We start from the raw sequence: 22,085 nt of genomic DNA, 5'->3' as shown, positions 1-22,085 counted from the left end.
CGGCATTGTGGGAGTGAGGTCTGAGCTTGCGAAGTATCGCGGGAGCAGCTGTCGGTCCCGGTGGGCAGCATGGTGAAGCTCACGGCCGAGCTGATCGAATTGGCGGCGCAGTTCACCAACCCGGTGCGGGACCGGGAGCTCGACCTGCGGGGTAAGCGACCGGGCCGGGCCGCGGTAGGGACGGGCCCTGAGAGTACCCGCCCCCCCTTCCCGCCCACAGCCTCCTCCTCCCCCCACCCCTCTCCCTCTCCTCGCCCCTCACCCTTCTCCCCCAGTCCCCTCCTCCCCCACCCACCCACCTCAGTCTCCTCGCCCCCCACCCATCCTCCCACCCAGTCCCCTCCTCCCCCGTCACCCCCTCCCACCCCACAGTCTCCTTGCCCCCTGCTTCCTCCCCCACCCACCCCCCTCAGTCTCCTCGCCCCCCACCCATCCTCCCACCCAGTCCCCTCCTCCCCCGTCACCCCCTCCCACCCCACAGTCTCCTTGCCCCCTGCTTCCTCCCCCACCCACCCCCCTCAGTCTCCTCGCCCCCCACCCATCCTCCCACCCAGTCCCCTCCTCCCCCGTCACCCCCTCCCACCCCCCCACAGTCTCCTTGCCCCCTGCTTCCTCCCCCACCCACCCCCTACCGTCCCATCACCCCCCCCACAGTCCCTCTTGCACCCACAGTCTCTTCCCTCCCCCAGTCCCCTTCCTCCCTCGCACCTGTCCCCCACAGTCCCCTTAACCCCTCCCACCCACAAAGCCCCCAACTCTCGCTGGGTCCTCGGTCCATCTCCCCTCCTCTTGCTGCTTGTCCCCGCCCCTCAGCTTCTTTCTCCCCATCCCTGATCTCCAGCCCCCTCTGTTTTCCCCCAAGTTTCCACTCCCACCCGTCCTGTACTCGTGCTCCTTTCCCACTTTTTCTGGACCCTCTGCTGAAGGTGTGAATCGGTCTCTGTTTGTCTCACCGAACTCATGGGTCAAACACTTTTGCTGCTGCAGGATATAAGATTCCAGTTGTGGAGAATTTGGGGGCGACTCTGGATCAGTTTGACTCCATTGATTTCTCGGACAATGAAATTCGGAAATTGGATGGCTTTCCGCTGCTCCGGAGACTGAAGAGCCTCCTGCTGAACAACAACCGGATCTGGTGAGTGAGTCCCCTGATGCTGGAAATTTGACTGAAGGGGGCTATTGCCAGTGAACTGGTATGTATGGCACGTGTGAATTAAAGATTGGTAGGTAAAAAGTGAATGAGAACTTGAAGACTTTCAAAGGGAAAATAGTTTTAATGTACTCTAAACATGGTCCAGTGGGAAGTGAATCCAAAGCTCCTGGATGACTTTGGGTAAACATTAAAATTGTTCAGGAAGTGAAGGCTGAAGATGTAAGATTAATGCTCCAATCTGAATGCAGCATATTCTTAAGAAGTGAAGTAAGAATAAGAAAGATTATTGGGTAGCAGAAAGTAACGTTGAACTTTTTTAATTTAATAAGCAGATTGTCAGGGGAGTGCTAGGTGCCAATAGGGACTTATGGATAATGTTTTTGTGGAATATTAGCAGTCTGACTAAGGTATTGCAGAATGGTTACACCATAGAAGGAGACTAGGTGGCCCATCACTGCTATGAAAAGGCAATCCAGCTAATTCCACTCTTATTCCCCTTGACTGTGGATTCCAGTCTGTAAGCTTGCTACATAACAAAGTTTTTCCTTGTCACTTGGATCCTTCATCCTTTGTCCTCTAGCTTTTGATTCTTCCTCCAATGGAGATGTTTTTCTAACAACTGTCTACACCCTTCTTTGTATTTCTTTATGGTTTGGGATCGGTGCCACTGGCAAGACCAGCAGTTATTGCCATTCCCTAATTGTTGGTGGTGAACCACTGCAGTCCTTCCACTGAAAGTGGCAGGGTTTGCATGCTATAATAGGTTACAAAATGAAGTCATCACTGATGAGCTTAATGCATTCTATGCACTTTTTGAACAGAAGTGGAATGAAATGTCCCGATAGCCTCCATTACACCTGTACCCACAGTCACCATTGCAGACATCCGATCAATCTTCAATAGTGTGAACCTGTGGAAAGCATCAGGCTCAGATGCAGTCCCCCGCTGTGTCCTTGGATCTTGCACAGCAGATGCCATCTCCCTGGCCCTACACATCTCTGGAGCATCCAGATAACAAAGACACTTGCGTCAGACTACTATTTATTGACTACAGCTTTGCCTTTAATACCATAATCCCAAGCAAACTCATCTCCAAACTCCTAGACCTGGGACTCCACACCTCCCTTTGCAACTGAATCCTTGACTCCCTGACTGACAGACCGCAGTAAGGATGGTCAGCAACACTTCCAATGTGATTATCCTCAACACTGGTGCCCCACAGGGTTGCATCCTCTGCCCCCTACTTTACTCCCTATACACTCATGTCTGCGTGGCCAGATTCTTCTCCAACTCCAACTGTAAGTGTGCAGATAACACCACCATAGTAGGCCAAATCTCAAATTATGATGAGTCGGAGTACAAGGAGACAGCCTAGTGGCATGGTGTCATGACAACAACCTTTCCCTCAGTGTCAGCAAAACAAAAGAACTGGTCATTGACTTCAGGAAGGATGGTGGTGCACACACTCCTGTTTATGTCAAGTGCTGAGGACAAGAGGGTTGAGAGCTTCAAGTTCCTAGGAGTAAACATCACCAATGGCCTGTCCATATAGATGCCATGGCCAAGAGAGCTCACCAGCACCTCTACTTCCTCAGGAGGCTAAAGAAATTCAGCATGTCCCCATTGAGCCTCACCAATTTTTATGGATGCCTCATAGAGAGCATCCTATCTGGATGCATCACAGTTCAGTATGGCAATGTGGACACAGCTCAGCACATCATGAAAACCAGCTTCCCCTCCATGGACTCTGTCCCTCTGTCTGCATTTCTTGCTGACTTGTTAAAGCAGTCAACATAGTCAAAGACAGCTCCCACCCAGACATTCTCTCTTCTCACCATCCCACCCCCTACCCCCACCCCCCCCCCCCCCCCCCGCTCCCCTGCCAAAAGAAATCGGGCAGGAGATACAAAAGCCTGAAAGCACATACCACCAGTCTCAAGGACAGCTTTTATCCTTCTGTTATAAGACTATTGAACGAACCTCTTGCACAATAAGATGGACTCTTTAGTCTACCTCTTCATGGCCTTGCATCTTATTGTCTGCCTGCACTGCACTTTCTCTGTAATTGTAACACTGCATTCTGCATTGTTACTACGTTTCCTTTTTGTACCACCTCAATGTACTGATATGATGAAATGATCTGTATGGATGGCAGGCAAAACAAGGTTTTTCACTGTACCTCAGTACATGTGACAATAAACCAATTTTACCAAGTTACCACATTTGGCTACACTAGATGAACGGCCAGGGTTGAAGTCACTGGTATAGATTGTAACTAGCTGAGGCCCCAGCAGGACCTGAAAGTAACACATTATCCCAGATCTGTTTCCTGTTGGTTATCCAATCCTCTGTCCCTAGTAATATATTGCCCCCCCCCACCCCCCGTGCTATTAGCTTGTCTCCTGCAATGACACATTTGAATGCCTTTTGGAAATCCAAGCACACTGCATCCACAGGTTTTCCTGTCTCTCCAACCCATCCACCCTGCTCGTTACATCCTCAACTTATAACAAACTTGTCAAACACACACGTTTTCTCTCTCATTAATTCATGTTAGCTCTGCTTTGATTGTGTTATGATCTAAATGTTTTACTAATTCTTTCAGCAATTTCCTTATGATGAATGTTATGCCAGCTGGTCTATGGTTTCCTGACTTCTGCAACCCTTCTTCCATTGGAACATTACATTTACATTTTCGATCTGCCTAGATCTTTACAGAACCTTTCATTTATTTTCTCCATTTTTCTTTTAAGTCATCCTTTGCAATTGTCCAGATACTTGCAAAGGGAAAATACTAAATGGAAAGATAAGGTAATTGAAACTAGTTGACAATCACTTCTGGCTAGTACTACAGCGATGGGCTGGATAGTCTCTTGTGCGGTATTGTTCTGGACACTCAATGTGTCATACAATGTCTGCAGAGTTATAGAGTTTACTGTGCTTAATATAGTTTCTGATTTGGTGATTGTCTGATCTTTTGGAATATTTTCTTTGATATAACCATTCCCACTCATAACGTGATTTTTTACAACTATATGTAGTAATGATCTGTAAAATTGTTTCAGTCGAATAGGTGAAGGCCTTGAGCAGGCCCTGCCAAACCTGCGGGAATTGGTGCTCACCAACAACAACCTGCAGGAACTGGTGAGTTGAACAAAGTTCTCAAATGTGAATAGTGTCATTTCTTAGCAGTGGGCAGCCAAACCCAGTCATTCCTGCACTCTGACTTTGCATTTTCCTTCACAATATTTGTTCTATGTTGAAAGCTATGGTAATTAAAGCAGATTATAACTCAGTGGTAGCATTCTCACTTGTGAGTTAGAATGTCAGTAAATCCTAAGAAGACACTGTGGAAGCATAAAGACAAACGGGAAATTGAGGGTGAAGAAAGTAACATAAGCTAACTATGTGGCAGCAGGGGGCGTGACGTGGGAGAAGACCAAGAGTCTGAGAGAAGACTAAACAACGGTTTGAGAAGAGGAAATATGAAATAATCATGTAACATAAAGCAAAATAATCCACAAATACCTGAAAGACACATCCAGATGCAAGTGGGGACCAATACGATAGTTTCATATGCACTGAAATGCATAACTCTTGAAAGGATGCTCCTGAGAAGTGACAAAGGACTTTAATGTTTTCCTCTTGTGGAAAGAGCAAAACCAATGGCCTGCAATAATATTCCTAAAGAAATCAAATAGGAAATTCAGAGTAAGCCATGGAGTGGTAAGAATGTAGAACTCATTACAGTAGATTACTGCTAGCTAGTGGTTAAATGGAGCCTAATATTTAAATTTGGAGATGAATATGAGGGTTATACAGATAGTTAAGTGAGAGGCTAAAAGTGGGCTGGAATTGAACTGAAATACTATTCCGATTGGTCCCTTGCATCTAGTTGTTGCATATTCCAAATAATTCTATAAAAGTCATTTGGCAGGTATGATTGGACAAAGTTTGATTCAGTGCCACAGTCCAACACTAGAAGGAGGCAGTGCCAGTTGCCAGGACAACTGCAGATTAGGACTGGTCCAAGAAAAACCATCTCGGATAGGCTTGCCCTGAGTTTGACCAAACTGTTTGATTATTGGTCAAAGGAAAGTGTGGCTGCTCGAAGAGGTTGATGTTGGATGGATGCAGAGATCAGGGGGTTGTACTACTGAAGGTGGTTGTAGGAAAAGCCAGTAGACGAGTTTGAAAAGTGTAAATTAAAAATGTTATCATTGAGGACAAAGATAAACCATTTTCCTTTGAAGAACTCAAAATTAAATAAATCCTTTCCCTTGGCCACACTATTGGCATTCTGTTGTTGAACTATACACTTAAAGCTGGTTAACTTGTAATTGCAGTTGATTTCTTTAAGTGTTAACTTTTCGGCCTGTCCAGAATGCTCAAATCTGGGCATTTTTTAGCCAAGTAGTAATTATCCATGTGTTCCGTGGAGCTAAGAGGTTAGCTGAATGCTCCAGTAACCTGTGAGCTGCAGTAGTAGCCTGAAAAGTATTGCTGAGGCCAATAGGGTTTTGAGTTTTCCTAATGAAAGTAAGGATTGAATTATCAAACAAATTAAGGTAAGTTGGGCGTTTTTATAAATGGTGTATCGTGGGGAGGGTTTTCTGCTCCCACTTTGTATAATGTGGCCTTCCTAACACTAATTTTGAACAATCAAATTCCAATCCAAGGTTATCCCTGACCACAATGTTTGGATGGTGCAGTGGATCTTTGAGTATTTATTCTTCATCTAAAGTATCTGTCTCACATTATTCACCTTGATTCTAATCAGAGTCTTGATGTGGAACAGATTGGTAGTTCCTTTCCTTCAGCCATGGATCTGTCTGACCTGAGAAGTTGGTTGGGTCTACAGCATTGTGTCTCTCCGGGGCACTTGGACATTGACCTACTTCAGCCTCTAATTAAAACTTTGACAAGTTGCTCTACAGTTTCCTTTTGGGGGGGGTGGGGGGTGGGAAGAGAAAAGTGAAGACAAACTTTCCACCCTTCCTGGATGAATTGCTGGGTTACGGGCTGGATATTGAACAAGCTGCAAGTGCCTACCTTGTTGTATGATAAGGAGTTAGAAACTGTAGTAGAGCAAAGATTTGAGGGTTAATCACTGAATGAAGGTGGAGGGGTGAACATTAGTGGAACTTTGTTTATTTGAAGGAGGCTAGAAAGTTGGGTTGTAACCAAATGATCTGCTGGTGAGACCACATCTCTAATGGGGACTGTACATCAAGGAGCCCTTGGAGGGTTATACCACATTTCAGAATTAAATTTATTTCAGAATTAAATTGTGATTTTAAACAAAGTTAAACTGTGAGGATGGATTCTGTTGGCTAGGTAGATACTCCCTCGTAGAGAAGACAAAGTGGTGACCTGATTAATGTGATTAAAGGATTTGATAAGGTGGAGGAAGGCAAAGCCAAGAGGCATAACCTTGCATTGAGTTAGAATGTTCAGAAGTGGTCTTGGGAAGGACCACGTTATACTGAGTAGTACTGGAACACACTCCCCACCCTTCAGGTCCACTTTAAATTTTCCCCTCTCGCCTTAACTCTGTGCCCTCTAGTTCTAGACTCTCCTACCCTGGGTGGGGAGGTGGGGGAGAAAGACTGACCATCCATCTTGTCTATGCCCTTTGTGGTTTTGTATACCTCTGTAAGGCCACCCCTTGGCCTGCTACGTTCCAGGGAAAAAAGCCCCAGCCTATCCAGTCTCCCCTATAACTCAAGCCGTCCAGTCCTGGTAACATGCTTGTGAATAAAAATGCTTCAGCTGTTCCCTTAATACTTAATGCTTTTCTTCCATAGGGGGATCTAGATACACTTTCAACCATCAAGTCCCTCACATTCCTGAGGTATGTTCATTATTCTTCATTAAATAGGTAATATGTGGATATTTTGGCTTGTTTCTGAGGTTGTAATGAAGGGCAATGTTATGCTAGGCAACATCTGATCACGTTTTCTCTTAATGAGCTCTTTTGATTGTATCTGATTTGAGCTGCACATTTGTGAGTGTATTTGCAACATGTAACCAACACACTGATGCCAGGTGGGTCTGTTGGAATGAAACTGTGTGTGACTTAAGTGCTGCATCATGCCCTCCTCTCTCCACTTGCAGTTTCTTCCCTTGTCAAATATCAGTTTAGTATTCAATATAGTACCTTGTTTAACTTTATTTAGTTGGAGTTGAGTGGTCTGTTCTTAATCCAAATGCTTTTCTATGAGTAGAGAAGAGCACCCATAAATGTAAAAATAAGTTTCCAGTGATTGTAAAACGCACCACTAGTTTCAGTTGGATGCTGATAAACTTTGAGTGCAAGGTACAAATTGCTGACTTTGGAAGTTAATAAATGGGCATCTTGTAGGAGGAAGAAAACCCGAATTGTCCAATGCTCCAGTTTATCGTGGGTTGTGACCATGTGAATTTGACCTGAAATCCTAAGATTGTCATTGTGTTTGCTGTCAGCAGATGGCAGTGTAACTCCACTTGCATTTCACACCATATTCTTAACAGACATTGTTTGATGCTGCTTAAATTGGACTTGACTGACAGCACATTCTACTTGGATCACTGTGGCCTGCAGAATCCTAACGACCTGATGTAAATCATTTATAACATGGGCACCAGTGGTGACTTGCATAATGAGTATTTTCTATTATGCAAGCTTTCTACTGAACCCTGCATATTCCTTCTATGTCTTTCTGTAGCCATCTGCCAACTATCACATGATGTGCATTGTCTGTGCCAAGCCATTAATTTGTTCTATTCCATGCTACCCTGTATTCCTGCTTTCCTTTCTATTCAATGAAACTTTGACTGTACTGACAGTTTCAAGTTTGGCCAAATGCATTTAAAATTGTAAACACTGATTTTGCAGCCTTCTGAGGAATCCTGTAACGAGTAAGAAGCATTATCGTCTTTATGTAATCCACAAAGCTCCACAGATCAGAGTCCTGGATTTCCAGAAGGTGAAGCTGAAGGTATGGTTTGGACCAACTGCTGCAGTGCATTTTTGTGCAAAGTTTGTGCCAGTTTTCTGGTCTGTGTATCTTTATATGCTGGAATATGGAATGGGATCTCTTTAAATGAAGGTTTTTGTTTTGTTGGAGCACATTGAAGTAAACAAATCACATTGGTTTTCGTTGTTTGGTAATGTCTTCTCTGAAGTCTAAAGTGAAGAGGAAAATACTCCCTAGAGCGCACTGTTCCATCGCCTCGGCACTGACTGAATGCTGAACTCTTTCATTAGATATTCCCTTGCGTGATGGATTATATTTGCAGAAGAAATTTTTTCCTCTAGTATCAAATGCCACTGTCTTCTTGCACTCCTGTGTGGTAGCAAAGAACATATCTTTGGCTGAGTGCAGTTCCTACAGCATGCAGTGTGGCAATGAGGTGCTGCTTGGTATTAAAGTAATGCATAAATATTCAAAATAGACAACTAAGAAATCAATAAATGGCAAAGTAAATGTAACTAATGTTAGTTCAAGATTATTAACTTGATTAAATACTATACATAATTGAATAATGACATTTCAGCACCTAATACTAATTAGCTTAGAGCTGGCAGGAAAGTTGGTTTTGTAATTAACATGTGGCAGTTCGTGGAGACAGTGGTCCACATGGTAGGAAGCCTCTGCAGCTTGAGCAGCTTTGGTTCAAAATTGATGAGTTGGTGCCTGAGTTTTGGCCATTCCCCAGAAATGGAGAAGAGAAAGCTACCCAGGCACTTTGCTCCATGAGGTTTAGCCTTGCCAAGGGGTAGGAGGATGTGAATACAAGTAGAGCAGCTATAGAGACCCAGAGGGCAGTGTTAGAGGAACCTCTGCTCCTGAACTCTTTCAAAGGTTACAATGTTCTTGTAACCAGTGTGAAATCGAGAAAGCGCAAAGGGCGGTTGGGTAAAATGACCACCACATGATGGTGTGGTGATCATTCAAAAAAGAGCAAAGAGATGCTGTGGTATAGTTAGGAGAATATATACTGTCTGTGTGAGAACCAATGACATAAGTAGGTCTGAAGATTAAAAGTGGTTCTGTTGTGGATCAACAAGGGCCAAAATTCTAAATTCAAAGTAGAATCAAAAGGTTCCCGCCATGCTGCACGTCCCTGCTCCCAGAAACGATAGCTGTACCATTGGGCAAAACATTAGTTTAAAAAAAAGCTTTTTAATGAATGTAGTCTAATAACTAGGCAGCTTTAATCTTGTAGATAGGATTGATCAAATTGACAAAGGTGCTCTTGAGGGCAGGCTCATGAACTACATTTTGTGTAGGTTCCTAACACTGATGTGGATCTAGCTTGGTAACCATCAATTTTAAGTTTGGTCATGTGAATTGATGGGATTTCCAATCTCTGGATAAAGTCCTCTAAGTGTGAAAGTATCAAGAATTCCAAACTCACCTTGAGGGTAACAAACTTGGATCTGAATCTAAAGGTCTCAAAGGCACTTACCAAGCTTTGAAGGGAGAATTGGGCAAAGTGGATTGGGAAATTTGATTAAGGTGCATTGCTGTAGATGAACAGTGGCAGTTTTAAAGAAACTTCTCATAATTTTCAACTAAGATGCCACCATTGAGCTAGAAGAGGAGATCCTTCTGTGACTAGAAAGATTCCCAGTGATAATTAGACTGAGAGAATGGATTTGTAACGTTGCAAACAGCAACGAGTGTTTTGGACAACTAAAACCAACTGATACATAGAAGAAAAATGTTAAAGTAAATTAACGAGAAAAATGCTGATTATAGGAGGAAGAGATTAGCAAAAGTAAACTTTTTCTTAAAAGCTGATATGGAGGAATTGATAATGGAGAATGAGGAACTGGCAGAGAAACTTTATTTGTCAGTCTTCAGAGTAGAGAACACAAATCTATCAAATATAGGGAATCAGGAGGAAAAGGGAAGTCCTACATTGGTGTGTTGGGAATAAGAAGATTGGTCTCCAACATCTTTCAAGGTAGAACACCAACCATTGGAATATTTCCACAATAACGGGATTTCCTTGATATCCAGGGCAATTCTTACTTTGCACCTGGAATTCAGCTCTTGGGTCAATGTTTGTAAGTACTGCTTGACAGCACTGTAAAGGACATCTTCTGTCAGCTGGGGACTGAATGACCAGATGGGATTTGTATTGCTTTGTGAACACGTTTTCTATGTTCAGTAGTTGCCAGTTTTGCAGCACAGCTTGACTAAAGGAACAGTTGGTTCTTCAGTGTTAACAGTTAGTATGTTTTCTGGTCCTGGCAACTTTGCTGATTGTTAATATTTGGAAAGAATGGAATTGGCTGAAAACGAGCTTCTGGGATCTCCATAAGACATGGGGGCAGAATTAGGCCATCCAGCCCTTCGAGTCTGCTCTGCCATTAGATCATGGCTGATTTTACTTTTCCCTCTCAACCCCATTCTCCTGCCTTCTGCCAGTAACCTTTGCTCTTACTAATCAAGAACCTATCAACCTCCGCTTTAAATATACCCAATGACTTGGCATCCTCAGCTGTCTGTGGCAATGAATTCCACAGATTCACCACCCTCTGGCTAAAGAAATTCCTCCATCTCTGTCCTAAAGGGACGTCCTTCTATTCTGAGGCTGTGCCCTCTGGTCCTAGACTCTCCCACTACTGGAAACATTCCCTCCATGTCCATTTTATCCAGACCTTTCGCTATTCAGTAGGTTTCAATGAGATCCACCACCCCCCCCTCCCCCCACCTCATCTTTCTAAACTTCAGCAAGTACAGGCCTAGAGCAATCAAATGCTCCTCGTACATTAACCCTTTCATCCACTGGAGCATTCTTGCAAACCTCCTCTGGACCTTCTCCAATGCCAGCACATCCTTCCTTGGATGTGGGCCCCAAAACTGCTCTCAATACTCCAAATGTGGTCTGACCAACGCCTTGAAGCCTCAGCATTGCATGCTTTTGTATTCTTGTCCTCTTGAAATGAATGAGTTTCAGGAGAGCCATCATGAATTATTGTGGCACTTCTGGCTATAGATACAAATGCTTCAGCCATGGTTTTTCCTCAATGAGGTGGAGATGTTGTTTGAGCCCTTGAACTGAGTTAGCACCTTGATTATGTGGCATGCCTAGGGCTGCTTCCAGCATGCTCTTGTTCACTTTGTGAATCAGGGTTGGTCTTATTGGCAGTGAGAGACGTGCTGGGCCATGTGGTTACAGGTCGCAATGAAATATGGTGATACAGACAGTCCAGTTTTGAGTTGTCATCTCCATTCTGCAGCTGCCTCATTTAGCGTTATAATAGTGCCATGAGACACAAGGAAGGAAGCATGTGTAGACAGCTGTTTCTCCACAGTGAACTTTATTTTTACAAGTCGTGTAATGCAGTTACATATACAGCATGTAGGTTGGTGAGATGAGGTTGCTCATCACCTACAGTCTGGGAGCTGTCTCCCAGGACTGCCAACTTGGTCAGTGTTGGTGACACTGAACCATTCTTGGTGATGAACGTTGAAGTCTCCACCCAGAATATGTCTTTTCCTTACTACTTTGTTTCTTCTGAGTATTGTTCAACATGGAGTACTGATTTATATGCTGAGGCACATGGTAATCAGGAAGTTTCCTTGTCTGTATTTGACCCAATGCTATGAGATGTTGAGAATTCCCAGTGCCACTCCCTCCTGCCTGTATGCTAGCATACTGCCACCCCTGGTCAGCCTTGCCTGTGGGACAAGATGTACCTAGGGACAGTGAATATAGTATGCAGTGTTATTTGTATGGTATGCTTCAGTGAGTCTTGGTGCTGCTTAACTAGTTTGTGGGACATCTCCCCCCAGTTTGTACTCCAGTCATGGGATGTTCATGAGGATTTTGAGCTGACGGGATGGGGAACACTTCTAGATTACATCTAGGTGTGGTGCCAATGTTGATGACAGAAGATTCATTTGGTTCTATTCTTATTCAATTTCAACAGAACAGCTTTTGATGCAATTGTATAGGTTACTGAGCCATTTTGGAGGGTAGTTGAGAGCTAGCCATGGTGGGCCCAGAACTGTAAGCCCAGACCAAGTAAGAATAGATGCTCTCTGAAGGACACAATGAGCCAGGTGGTTGTTTACAGCAAGTCGTTAGTTTCTGGGTGGTCATTACTGAGACTGGGTGTTTAATTCTAGATTATTTACTTGGAAAGGGCATAATGATGCACTTGCTTCAAGTGAGAAATAGGCTAAAGGTAATGGGAGGTGTGAAATAAGACTGGCAGAGAGAAGGTATGAAAAAAATGACACTTGGCATGAAATCTTCTACCAGGTTGTAACTAGTGGGTCATTATGGACAAAGCTGGTGATGTGTGCCGAATACTGAGTACTTTGTAAGTAGTGTTTACTAAGAAAGAGAGTGCTAACAAGATATCTTAAATTGAGGCAGTGGAGGTAATGGATGGGGTGAAAATTGATTGGTTTTCATTCCAGGTTGCTAAGGGAAATGGGAGTGAAAATAGTTGAAGGGCTGGCTACAATCTACTAATCTTCCTTTGATATGGAGGAGATGCCAAGTAATGGAAAACTGCAAATGTGAAACCCTTGTTTAAGAAAGGGTATAGCAATATTCCTGATAACTAAGTTGGTCCAGCAAAACATCAATGCTGTTTGATGTTTTAGAGATAATCATGGAAAAAAAACTGCCAAACACTTGGAGAAGTTTGAGTTGATTATGGACAGCCAGCATGGATTTGTAAAAGGCAGATCATGTTTTATTAACTTCAGCGGATTTTTTGACAGAGTTAGAGAACAATAAAGGACAGCAAAGGGTGTTGTCTATATGGATTCAAAGGCATCTGACAAGGTATCACATCAAATGCAATTAATAAAATTGAGGCTCATGGAAGAGAGGGCCAGCTTCAGGCTGGATTTAAATGTTTTTTTAAAAAAAAGCAGCAAGCAGGGTAAATGGTTGATTTTCCAAACTTAAGGATGTTAGACTGTGGTATTCCCAAGGGTCAGTGCTGGCACCACACTGCTTCCTTATTTATAGAAATAAACTGGAATAATGAGTAAAATTTCAATTTGTCAATGATGCCAAAAGGGATATAGCAGCTGACTGCAGCAGGGCATTGGTTATGAATTAAATTTAGATTCCTCTGCTGTTGTACCAGGACTTGAATATGTTTCTGGTTAGTTTTCCAGGCCTCCGGCTTATTTGCCTGGTAACTTGACTACTTGTGCCACTGTTCATGTGAACTCTTGTTAAAAATGGTATGAATACACAGCAGGAGTTCTGTCTTCTGTTGCTTATTCAGGCACTTCAAGTTTGTAGCTCTGGCTGTAATTCAGGTTTGTGTTGTCCTATTGTATATGGGCAAGAGGCTAGTGTTAAACTTTGACTTGAGCATTCAGCCCTTTCCACCAGTTAATTTCACATTGAGAGTCCACTTAACATCACCCCTCTGATCAGAGGCTGAAACCTAATGTTGGTGAAGCTACAAGGTGTGTGCTGTTACGCTCTCTACCTCCAATGTTTAAATAGTTCAGGTTGTAGAGGAGTTGATTTGCTACCTTTCTCTTCCCCACACACCCCCCCCCCCCCAAAAAAAAACCCAAAAGTTACACTGCTGAATAGTAGAACCTTAAAGTGGAAATCTGAAGGTGATCTTGCTGTTGGGTGATTGAGTGATGATAATGGATAGCTGGTTTATGGGCAAAAGTTCTGCCAAATCCAAAAGCTCCCACTGTGTTCCTTCCACAATCGTGCAAGGTATTTTGCTTTTAAATTGCTTGATTCCTTTCTACCTTGGATCTGGTACGGGTTATGCTTCGGTCTTATGGTAAGATAGCTTTCTGAAGCTGTGATTTCAGGATTTATTTTTTGCTGCTATTTTGTTCTCTCAATTCTTTAGACTTTATAAACTACTGTTGCCAGTTGATTGCGCTGAATTAAACAACTGGGTGGTAATGTTAGTATGTAAGAACCACACTGCTTGTTCATCAATCCCATATCTTGAATATGCATCAATGCACCAAATGTATACATCTTGTTTTTGGCATTAATTGAATGCTGACCATTTTGGAGGTTAATAATGGAAATTTGCATTTTTAATGTAGTAAAACATCCCAAGAATCTTAAGAGCAGCAGCATATTACTAAGTATATTGAATTCCTATAATATGTGCTGATTTTAAAATGTGGTTTGAATGTTCCAGTTCAAATTGTTGCTCTGACATGCTATTGATTCCCGTGAACACTTTTGTCGTAGCTAGGTTTGACCCAAGTTAATAAATACATTGCAGATTTAAACTTGCATCTACTTGTGATTGTTTCCTCTGCCTGATCTTGTTAATGCGAAGTTACTATGTTCACATGCCCATTGGTGCAGAAGTGATTTCCTAAGTTTTTACAAAAAAAATTGAGTTAGTTTTGTGCAGTCTTTGTCCTGAGTTCAAGCAAGATTGCAGTTGCTGACCCCGGTTCTCGGAGGGAGTGTAGGGGGAGATGAATGATTACTGGACTGCAGTGTGATGGACTGGCTACGTGGCAAAGCCCATTGAAACTCTTCCCATCCTAACAGCTTGGTGTGAGGAGTGGGCATGCAAGGGAGTCCATTATAGTTCCCTGGCTAATTCCTGGTTTGTTAGGATGTGGTTTACTGTAAATTATGTATTGGTTTTCCCTAAAAGTATGGGGGTAGGCAAAATGTTACTGTTCTGGGATGAGCCAATCAGTTTGACTGTAACTGGATGTGATGTATCGTCACAGGAACGTCAGGAAGCGGACCGACTGTTCAAAGGCAAACGTGGGGCACAGCTTGCAAAGGATATAACCAAGAAAACAAAGACGTAAGATACAGATACTAAATTTAACTTGATGTCTTGCCTCAGAAACACTACAATTGGTGCTTTTTTTTTGTTGTTAGGCAAGAATTAACCTATTCGAGGTTGCTGATGTTGTCAAGGAGCAATAATGCTTCCAAATTGCTGGCTTCTTCATCCATCCCAGCACACTTTGTGTTTCTGAGGGAAGTTATTTCAAGTGATGATCTGTTCAGGGAAGTGCTGTACAATGTATCAGTTAATGAAAAGATCAGATACTGCACTGGTTTTTAAACTTCGTAGCTTTAAAGGTCCAGAGAAGATCTCGTATGACAACTTGACTAACTAAACTATGTGTTTTAAGTTTCACACCAGGTGCAGGATTGTCAGGGGAGAAGAAGAAAGCAGGCCCTTCTGGACCTGAAGTTGAAGCAATTAAGGTAAGCAGTCTGGCCCATGCTACAACTTTAACTGGACCTCTCAAAGGCAAATGCTGGAATTAGAAAGTGAAACAATGGAAAATCAATGGTTAGGGCATGGCTCAGGTCTGGAGAACTGCTCTTGACAATGCTGAAGGTAATACATGAACAAGATTCTTCTGATCCGAAATAAAACAGAATTAAAGGGGAAATGATATCAATCACAGGATAATGTATAACTTGAATAAAGCTATTTGGAGATTCTTGAAATAAATATTCAGTGAGGAGACAAAGCATAGTAAGAGTAGTGGGTTATCTGGTCTCTTGGGTCATGGCTGACTGCATTTGCACCATAATCCCATAATAACTTTACCCAACAAAAATGGAACAATGCAAATTCAGATGTGAGGAGAGAATGGAGGATGAGTCCAACAGGTACCCCTCCCTCACTCTGTTCCTTCTGAGTTAGCTAGTTAGATATATTTTCTATCGGCAGTTAGGTGAATGATGGGTAACTGGGCAGCACTGGGGCAGAGCATGTTTCTGTGGCAAATGGGAACATTTGAGAACATAATTAGAAGCAGGAGTAAGCCATCTTGCCTTTGAGCATGCTCTGCCATTCGTCAAAATTGTGGCCAACCTGCCTGTTTGGAATGAACCTGATGACTGAGCCTCCAGGGTAGAGAATCCCAAAAGTTTACCCTCTGAGTAAAGAAATGTTTCCTCATCTCAGTCTGAAACTGCCAACCCCTTCCCAAATTGTGCCCCTAGACTACTTAGAGGAAACATTTTTTTTTCTTCATCTAACCTGTCAACACCTTTGCCAGTTTTATAACTATCAATGAGATCTCTCATTCTTCAGAACCCCAATACAGTCCAGGTCCACTCAATCTCACTCCATACAGAAGAGCCACCATCCCTGGAACCTCTCTAGTGAAACTTTGCAGCATGCCCTATGTGGAAAGTGCATCCTTTGAGTAAGCAAATCAGAGCTGTACACTATACATTGGGTGCAGTCTGAGGCCTTCTACAGTTGCAAAGCCTTCCTTGTTCCTGTTGTCAAGTCCTTTTTGTTATAAAAGCTAGCACCATTTGCCATTATGGCATTGACAGTTTGAAAGATTATCAAACTGTAATGTTAACTGTGTTTCTCTCTACTGCTACCTAAACTGTTGGGTATTTGCAGCATTCTTTTATTTTGGGTCCCCAGTAACTGCAATATTTGCAGAACTCTTTCCTTTGACCACGTTCTTCTCCAAATGTATCGGCTGCAAGTAATAAGCCTTCAGTCGCATCTTTTGTGTTAGTCAATCAGTCTCTGCCCTACCACAGATGTTCCTTTTGTTTAATGCGGCACCCATTTTCACCTGTCCTGCAATGTAAAACATGTTAAATTTTTAACTTCTAGTTCTGAAACATCAATTCCACTTCTCCTTCCACTGATTTGGCCTCGTTTTGTTTGAGAATACTTTACAACCAGGAGTGGTGTGGGCAAACTGTCACTCGTTTTTTCCTCAAAAGATATTTGAATCAGAAGGAAGATGGACTGTAATTTGGAGAGAGTGGCTTAGTGAAGTTAGGCTGGGATTGATAAAGGGCTTCAGTGAGAGAGTAATGAAGTGGGCTATAGGGTTAGTTGGGGTGGGTACAAGGTTATGATGAGAGACTGGACTCGTTTGTTTTCTAAAGCTGACAGAAGGTTGGTTAAATAGCTTTGACTGTCTGGTTGTGGTATATCATTAGCACCAATGGTTGTATATTTTGTATTTGGACTCTAGGGGACTCAGGTCAGAAGGAAAAAAACACAAATTTGTAAATTCAACTAATTTGCTGTTTTGGTTCCACAGTGGCAAGTTCTTGGGTACAGCCTGGAGAAAAGGACAGTAAAATTATATGGTCATTTTTGTAATTGAGCTAAGACTGGAGAATATTTTTATCTCCTGTAAAATGCATCCTGCCTAGGTGGTCATCTCCTGTAACCTAAGGAACCAGCTGAATGGTGCTGACAGCTTGGGTTCACTCCCATTGCTCTCATCAGCCCCAAGCTAATCACTATCTTCCGCATCGTGGTAACGTGACTGTAGGGTATAACTAAACTCATTCCCCTCCACCCTTTGCCCCACCCTGCAGCTCTGTGACTTCAGGTTCTGACTAATCTTGCTGTCTCCTCCACTCTAGCACTATGTGACTGTGGACTCTAACTTAAATGGTCTGTCTACACAGTGGATTGAACAAAAGTTCAAGAATGTGGTGTGGTTCACTTTCCATTCGAGTACTGTCTCAAATGCAGGGATGAAGTATGGGCAAAAATGAGCATTTAACCTGTTAGTTTGTTTCATGCATTGGTCTTTTTCCTTTCTGATCCTGATCCTAAAGTGACATTTTAAAAGGATACTCTATCGTATGTTCTTTATTCCTAATTAATTCATTGATGTGGCAGAATCATGGTATCCATGGTGCCAAAGTCATTTTTGTGTAGAGGACTTGTCGTCTTTTCCTAAATGTTCTCACTAGCCTCGAGCTTCATTTCCAAAGCCCCAGGTGTGTTTCTTTCTGCTTTGTATGAGTGGTTAGTACATTATTATCTCCTACAATCTAGGGCTAACTGAATGCTGTAGCAACTACAGAAACAGCAGGCTGGTGAAAAGGCTGAAGGGTCACATTGTGATTGGAGAAAACAAAGGCACTTGCAAACCTGTCATACTGAGCTTCTTTTGCATGTGTTTGATTTGCAGAATGCCATTGCAAATGCATCGACTCTGGCTGAGGTGGAGAAGTTGAAAGGGATGCTGCAGGCTGGACAAATCCCAGGCAGAGACAGGAAGACTGGTGAGTGGCTGGAAGTCTGTCCAGAGCAAGCATCATAAAATCAAATGGTCCAGGGCAAGGAAAGTTTTTTTTTCACCAAGCCCCATCTGCCAATGATGCATCTTGCATTGTTTTATTGTAGACTAATTTATTCTACTTTATGACATTAAATTCCCTATCTCTCTAGAAATTCAAAAACTAAGATACCATGTTAGTAAGATCAGAGACAGCTCTGCCTCCCCTTTCATTGACATTGATCAGATTCCCATTAAAGTTTGTCCCACGTGCTGAAGGTTGAGCCTTTATTTCTTTGAGATTGAACATGGCATTTTTCTGCTGAAAGATTGGATAGGCTGGGATTGTTTTCATCAGAACAGGAGATTTAATTGGGGGTGTATATAAAATTTATGAAGGATCTAGATGGAGTAATTAGTACCACCTTCATTTTTCAAAAAAATCAGGATTTGGATTTAGAGTTGGTTGAAAGATGAAAAATTTCTGGCCTGGGATGTGGAACTTAGTGCCTGTAAGGTTGATAGAGGCAGAAACCCACATGTTTGAACAGTACATGAAAAGCCATGACATGGTGATGGAAGCAGAGATTACGTTGGTTAGCTCTTTAATTTGGCATGGATATGATGGGCTGAATGGCCTGTTTTTCTGATTCTACCCTTATTTAGTTTGGTTCTACTAGCCCTTTTGTTTTAATTTCCCAAGCTGCATTAGATCTGCACTTCCTATAAATTGAGGCCAGTCTTTTTCCATTACGTACACGTCAATAAATCTTGCCAACTCTACTCTCCCTGAATCTTCACAGTGCAAGCTGACTGCTTAGAAAACATCTGGATCAACTGTACAGCTTAAACTTGTTTACTAATTATTGATGTAAAACTGAGCTCTGGAACCTTCAACCTTCAACATCTGTACTTGATGTGCTTCTATACATGGCTCCCTCATCCATTACCCTTAATGCCCCAACCTTCCTTGAACTACAATTAGTAGAGGAAACAAACATCCACCAGAATTCCTGCTTGAAGTGACATGTCCATCAGGACCTTGGGATTGTGATTTCAGCCATGATGAAGCTTGGGGAAACTGAAGTTCACAAGATATCCTAAACAATTCATGAAAGATCTGATTACAAATGCAAAGTTCCTGGGCAATCTGAAACTGCATCTTCTCAAACCAAGGTAGATGTGGACACATGAAAAAATTAAATTTTGTTCCAGTGTGTTGGTTTGGGCACCCAGTTAAGGTCATGGAACATTTAACAACATGGTGCTCAATGTGCATACAACAGCATCGATGACAACCAGCACTTGCATTAATATTGTGCCTTTAATGGGAAAAAAAATGCCCCCAGACACCGGGCCACAAGACAATGTTAGGGCAGATGTCCAAAAGCTTGGTCAAGGAGGTAGGTTTTTAAGGCTTTTCCCATTTGGGGGAAATGGGCAGAGATATTTAGTTGGGAGATTCCAGGACAAAGGGGTTTGAAAGCTGAAGGCCAGTGGTGAGCAATTAAGTGTGGAGATCATTAATGTATTGGAGAGGGCTAGGGAATATTCAAGGTAAAGAGGTGAGGCCATTTTGGAATGTGAAAACAAAACTTGAGAATTTTAAAAATGGAGTATTGTTTAACTAGAAGCTAATGTATTATCAACAAGCACACAAGCAATGGATGAGTGGAAGTTGGTGCAAGTTGGGACACAAGCAGTAGTTTCGGATGATGGATCACAATGATGCCTTCTGTTCCTTATCTCCCTGTGGTGGGACCAGTGCTCCACTTGAAGTGGACCTGAACTTGAATGTGCAAGGCATAACTGCAAACCTTGGAGATGCCATAATGAAACTAGGATAGCAACAGAATTCAGGAGAGCCTAGAAGGGTGACATGGAAATACTGGAGCATTCAACATCATAGAGTACTCCAGCACACAGTGCCAACTCTCTTAAATAAACAACCGGTACATCCCATTGACTTTTCTGTTGCTTTGCAGATTGTTTCCTTTAGGGTACTTGTCCAATTCTCCTCTGACAGTGAAAGATGAAATTAATGTCACATTTTGGTGGGAGGGGGTGGAGTTGGGAGAACCAAAATAAAGCCTTTTTTTTTACTGTTTTGGGAATGCATGTCCAGAGTGATCTGCAGTGAATGGAGATGGCAGGACAAAGTGGAAAGATGGAGCAGATGGTAGCCTTGCTATTAAAGGAATAGTGTACAAGAGCAAGGAAGTTGTGCAATATCAAACACTTGTTTAAGGTCAGTTGGAATACTACATCCAATTCTGGGCACACCTTGGGAAGAATGGCAAAGCCTTGGAATGATGTGCAAAAGAGATTTGATAGAATGATTGTAGGTGATCCATCACAGTTGAGGATGAGTTATTGCTGTTCTGAGGTGACTAAAACCAATGTGGGATGCACAGACTTGGGTGAGGTGGGAGGGGTTTGGTGGAGCAGGTGAGTGGGTAGTATGGGGAGAAATGGTGCAGCCCTTCAGTGTGCTCCCAACAAAGAGCCTCTTCTCTTGGTTCCATCACTGATGCTGCTGCTCCTTTTTAAGATGCAGAGATCGGTGGTGACGATATTGCACATTTTAGGAGCAGGAGCAAAGCTTGTTCCACCATTCAGTAAGGTCATGGCTGATCTTTGGCCTCAACAGTTTTCCTGCTACTATCCTCCTATCTCTTGATTCCTTTGATATATCCAGAAATCTATTGATCTCCATTTTGCATGAAGTTGATGACTGTGGCCCTTGGGATAGACAATTCCAAAGATTTGCCACCTTTTTAATGAAGAAATTTCTCCTGATTTCAGTCCCACATGCCCTAACCCTAATTTGAGGCTATGATGCCTGGTTCTGGACACCAAACATGGGAAGAGTTCTCTGTATATCTACCCTGTGGAGTCATTGAAGAACTTTCCATGTTCCACTGAGGTCACCTCTCATTATTCTAAACTACATTTCTAAAAGATAGAGGCCTAGCTACTCATTCCCTTCTCATATGACAATCCTGCTATCCCTACAACCAGGCTAGTGAACCTTCACTGCATACCCTTCATATCAAGTGCCTCCTTTAGCAGGGGTGATGCAGTTTTCATTGATACTTGGAGAACATCCCTGAAGTGTGTTCTCTATCCTTGTGGTAAGCTCATGCCATAATGGAACTTGGAAGCCACATTGGGAGTCACTGCAGTGAATTGAAGATGAGTAGCACCTTCCCAGCTACCAGTTGTGTGACCATTAATGATGATTCTACTTGGTAGCAGGCAAGCTTTGCAGAATAATTGAACTAGGTTTTCAAATGGAATCTGCCTGTTGAAGTAGTGATTTAAGCAGCTGTCCTTGGTCACTAATGCTGGCTGCTAAATCCACTTTCCTGCAGGTTCTTTTCCCAAAATGTTTGAGGTGGAATTTGTTTTCTGCTCTGTGGCTGAGTCATAAAATCTCCTTGTTCTGGTGCAACTTTTATTAACACTTGTTGAAATCTTTAATCTCTCAAAGAGCAAATTTAAAATGCTAGAGACATGGTGTGTTATGTGTTTGCAGGTCCTACAGATGAAGTTGAGGAGGAAGATATGGAGACAGATCCTGTTGCCAATGGCAACTAATGCTTCCCTTTGTTAAAGTTCCTTGTTCCACGGTCTCTGGTTTGGAGTTGAAATCTTGAATTTAGTGAAGTGATGAGATTTGAGCTTGTGTTAATTTGTCAGTGGGAAGGTCTTTTCACCTGGAACCTCTATTATATCCTGCTGCCATCCAGCGCAGGGACCACTGTCTCTGCAAGTCAGCGCTCTGTGCGGGAAAGACTGGTTTGTGTTACTCTAACCAAGTAATTCACTTCAATTGTCCTCTTAATTATCATGTTTGGGCTGTATGTTTGCTTGTCAGAATTTGGATAATAAACATTTTTGGAATTGTAATTCTGTCAACTTAATTTAAC

General features: G+C 42.7%; 1 protein-coding gene across 1 annotated transcript; it reads left to right on the top strand.

Annotated features, from left to right (window-relative positions):
• The first annotated feature begins 26 nt into the window (after positions 1-26).
• snrpa1 (small nuclear ribonucleoprotein polypeptide A') lies at positions 27-22,063 on the top strand. The gene is made up of 9 exons (XM_052040541.1): positions 27-151; positions 988-1,135; positions 4,219-4,297; positions 6,961-7,007; positions 8,031-8,133; positions 14,860-14,939; positions 15,277-15,352; positions 18,067-18,160; positions 21,692-22,063. The coding sequence occupies exons 1-9, from the start codon at positions 70-72 to the stop codon at positions 21,751-21,753; spliced, it is 771 nt and encodes a 256-aa protein (XP_051896501.1). The 5' UTR covers positions 27-69; the 3' UTR covers positions 21,754-22,063.
• The last annotated feature ends 22 nt before the right edge of the window (positions 22,064-22,085 follow it).

The sequence above is a fragment of the Pristis pectinata genome, chromosome 28 (assembly GCF_009764475.1).
Source record: "Pristis pectinata isolate sPriPec2 chromosome 28, sPriPec2.1.pri, whole genome shotgun sequence".
NCBI lineage: Eukaryota > Metazoa > Chordata > Chondrichthyes > Rhinopristiformes > Pristidae > Pristis > Pristis pectinata.
Note: the sequence above shows the minus strand (reverse complement) of the source record. Positions and strands in the feature narration are given on the sequence as shown.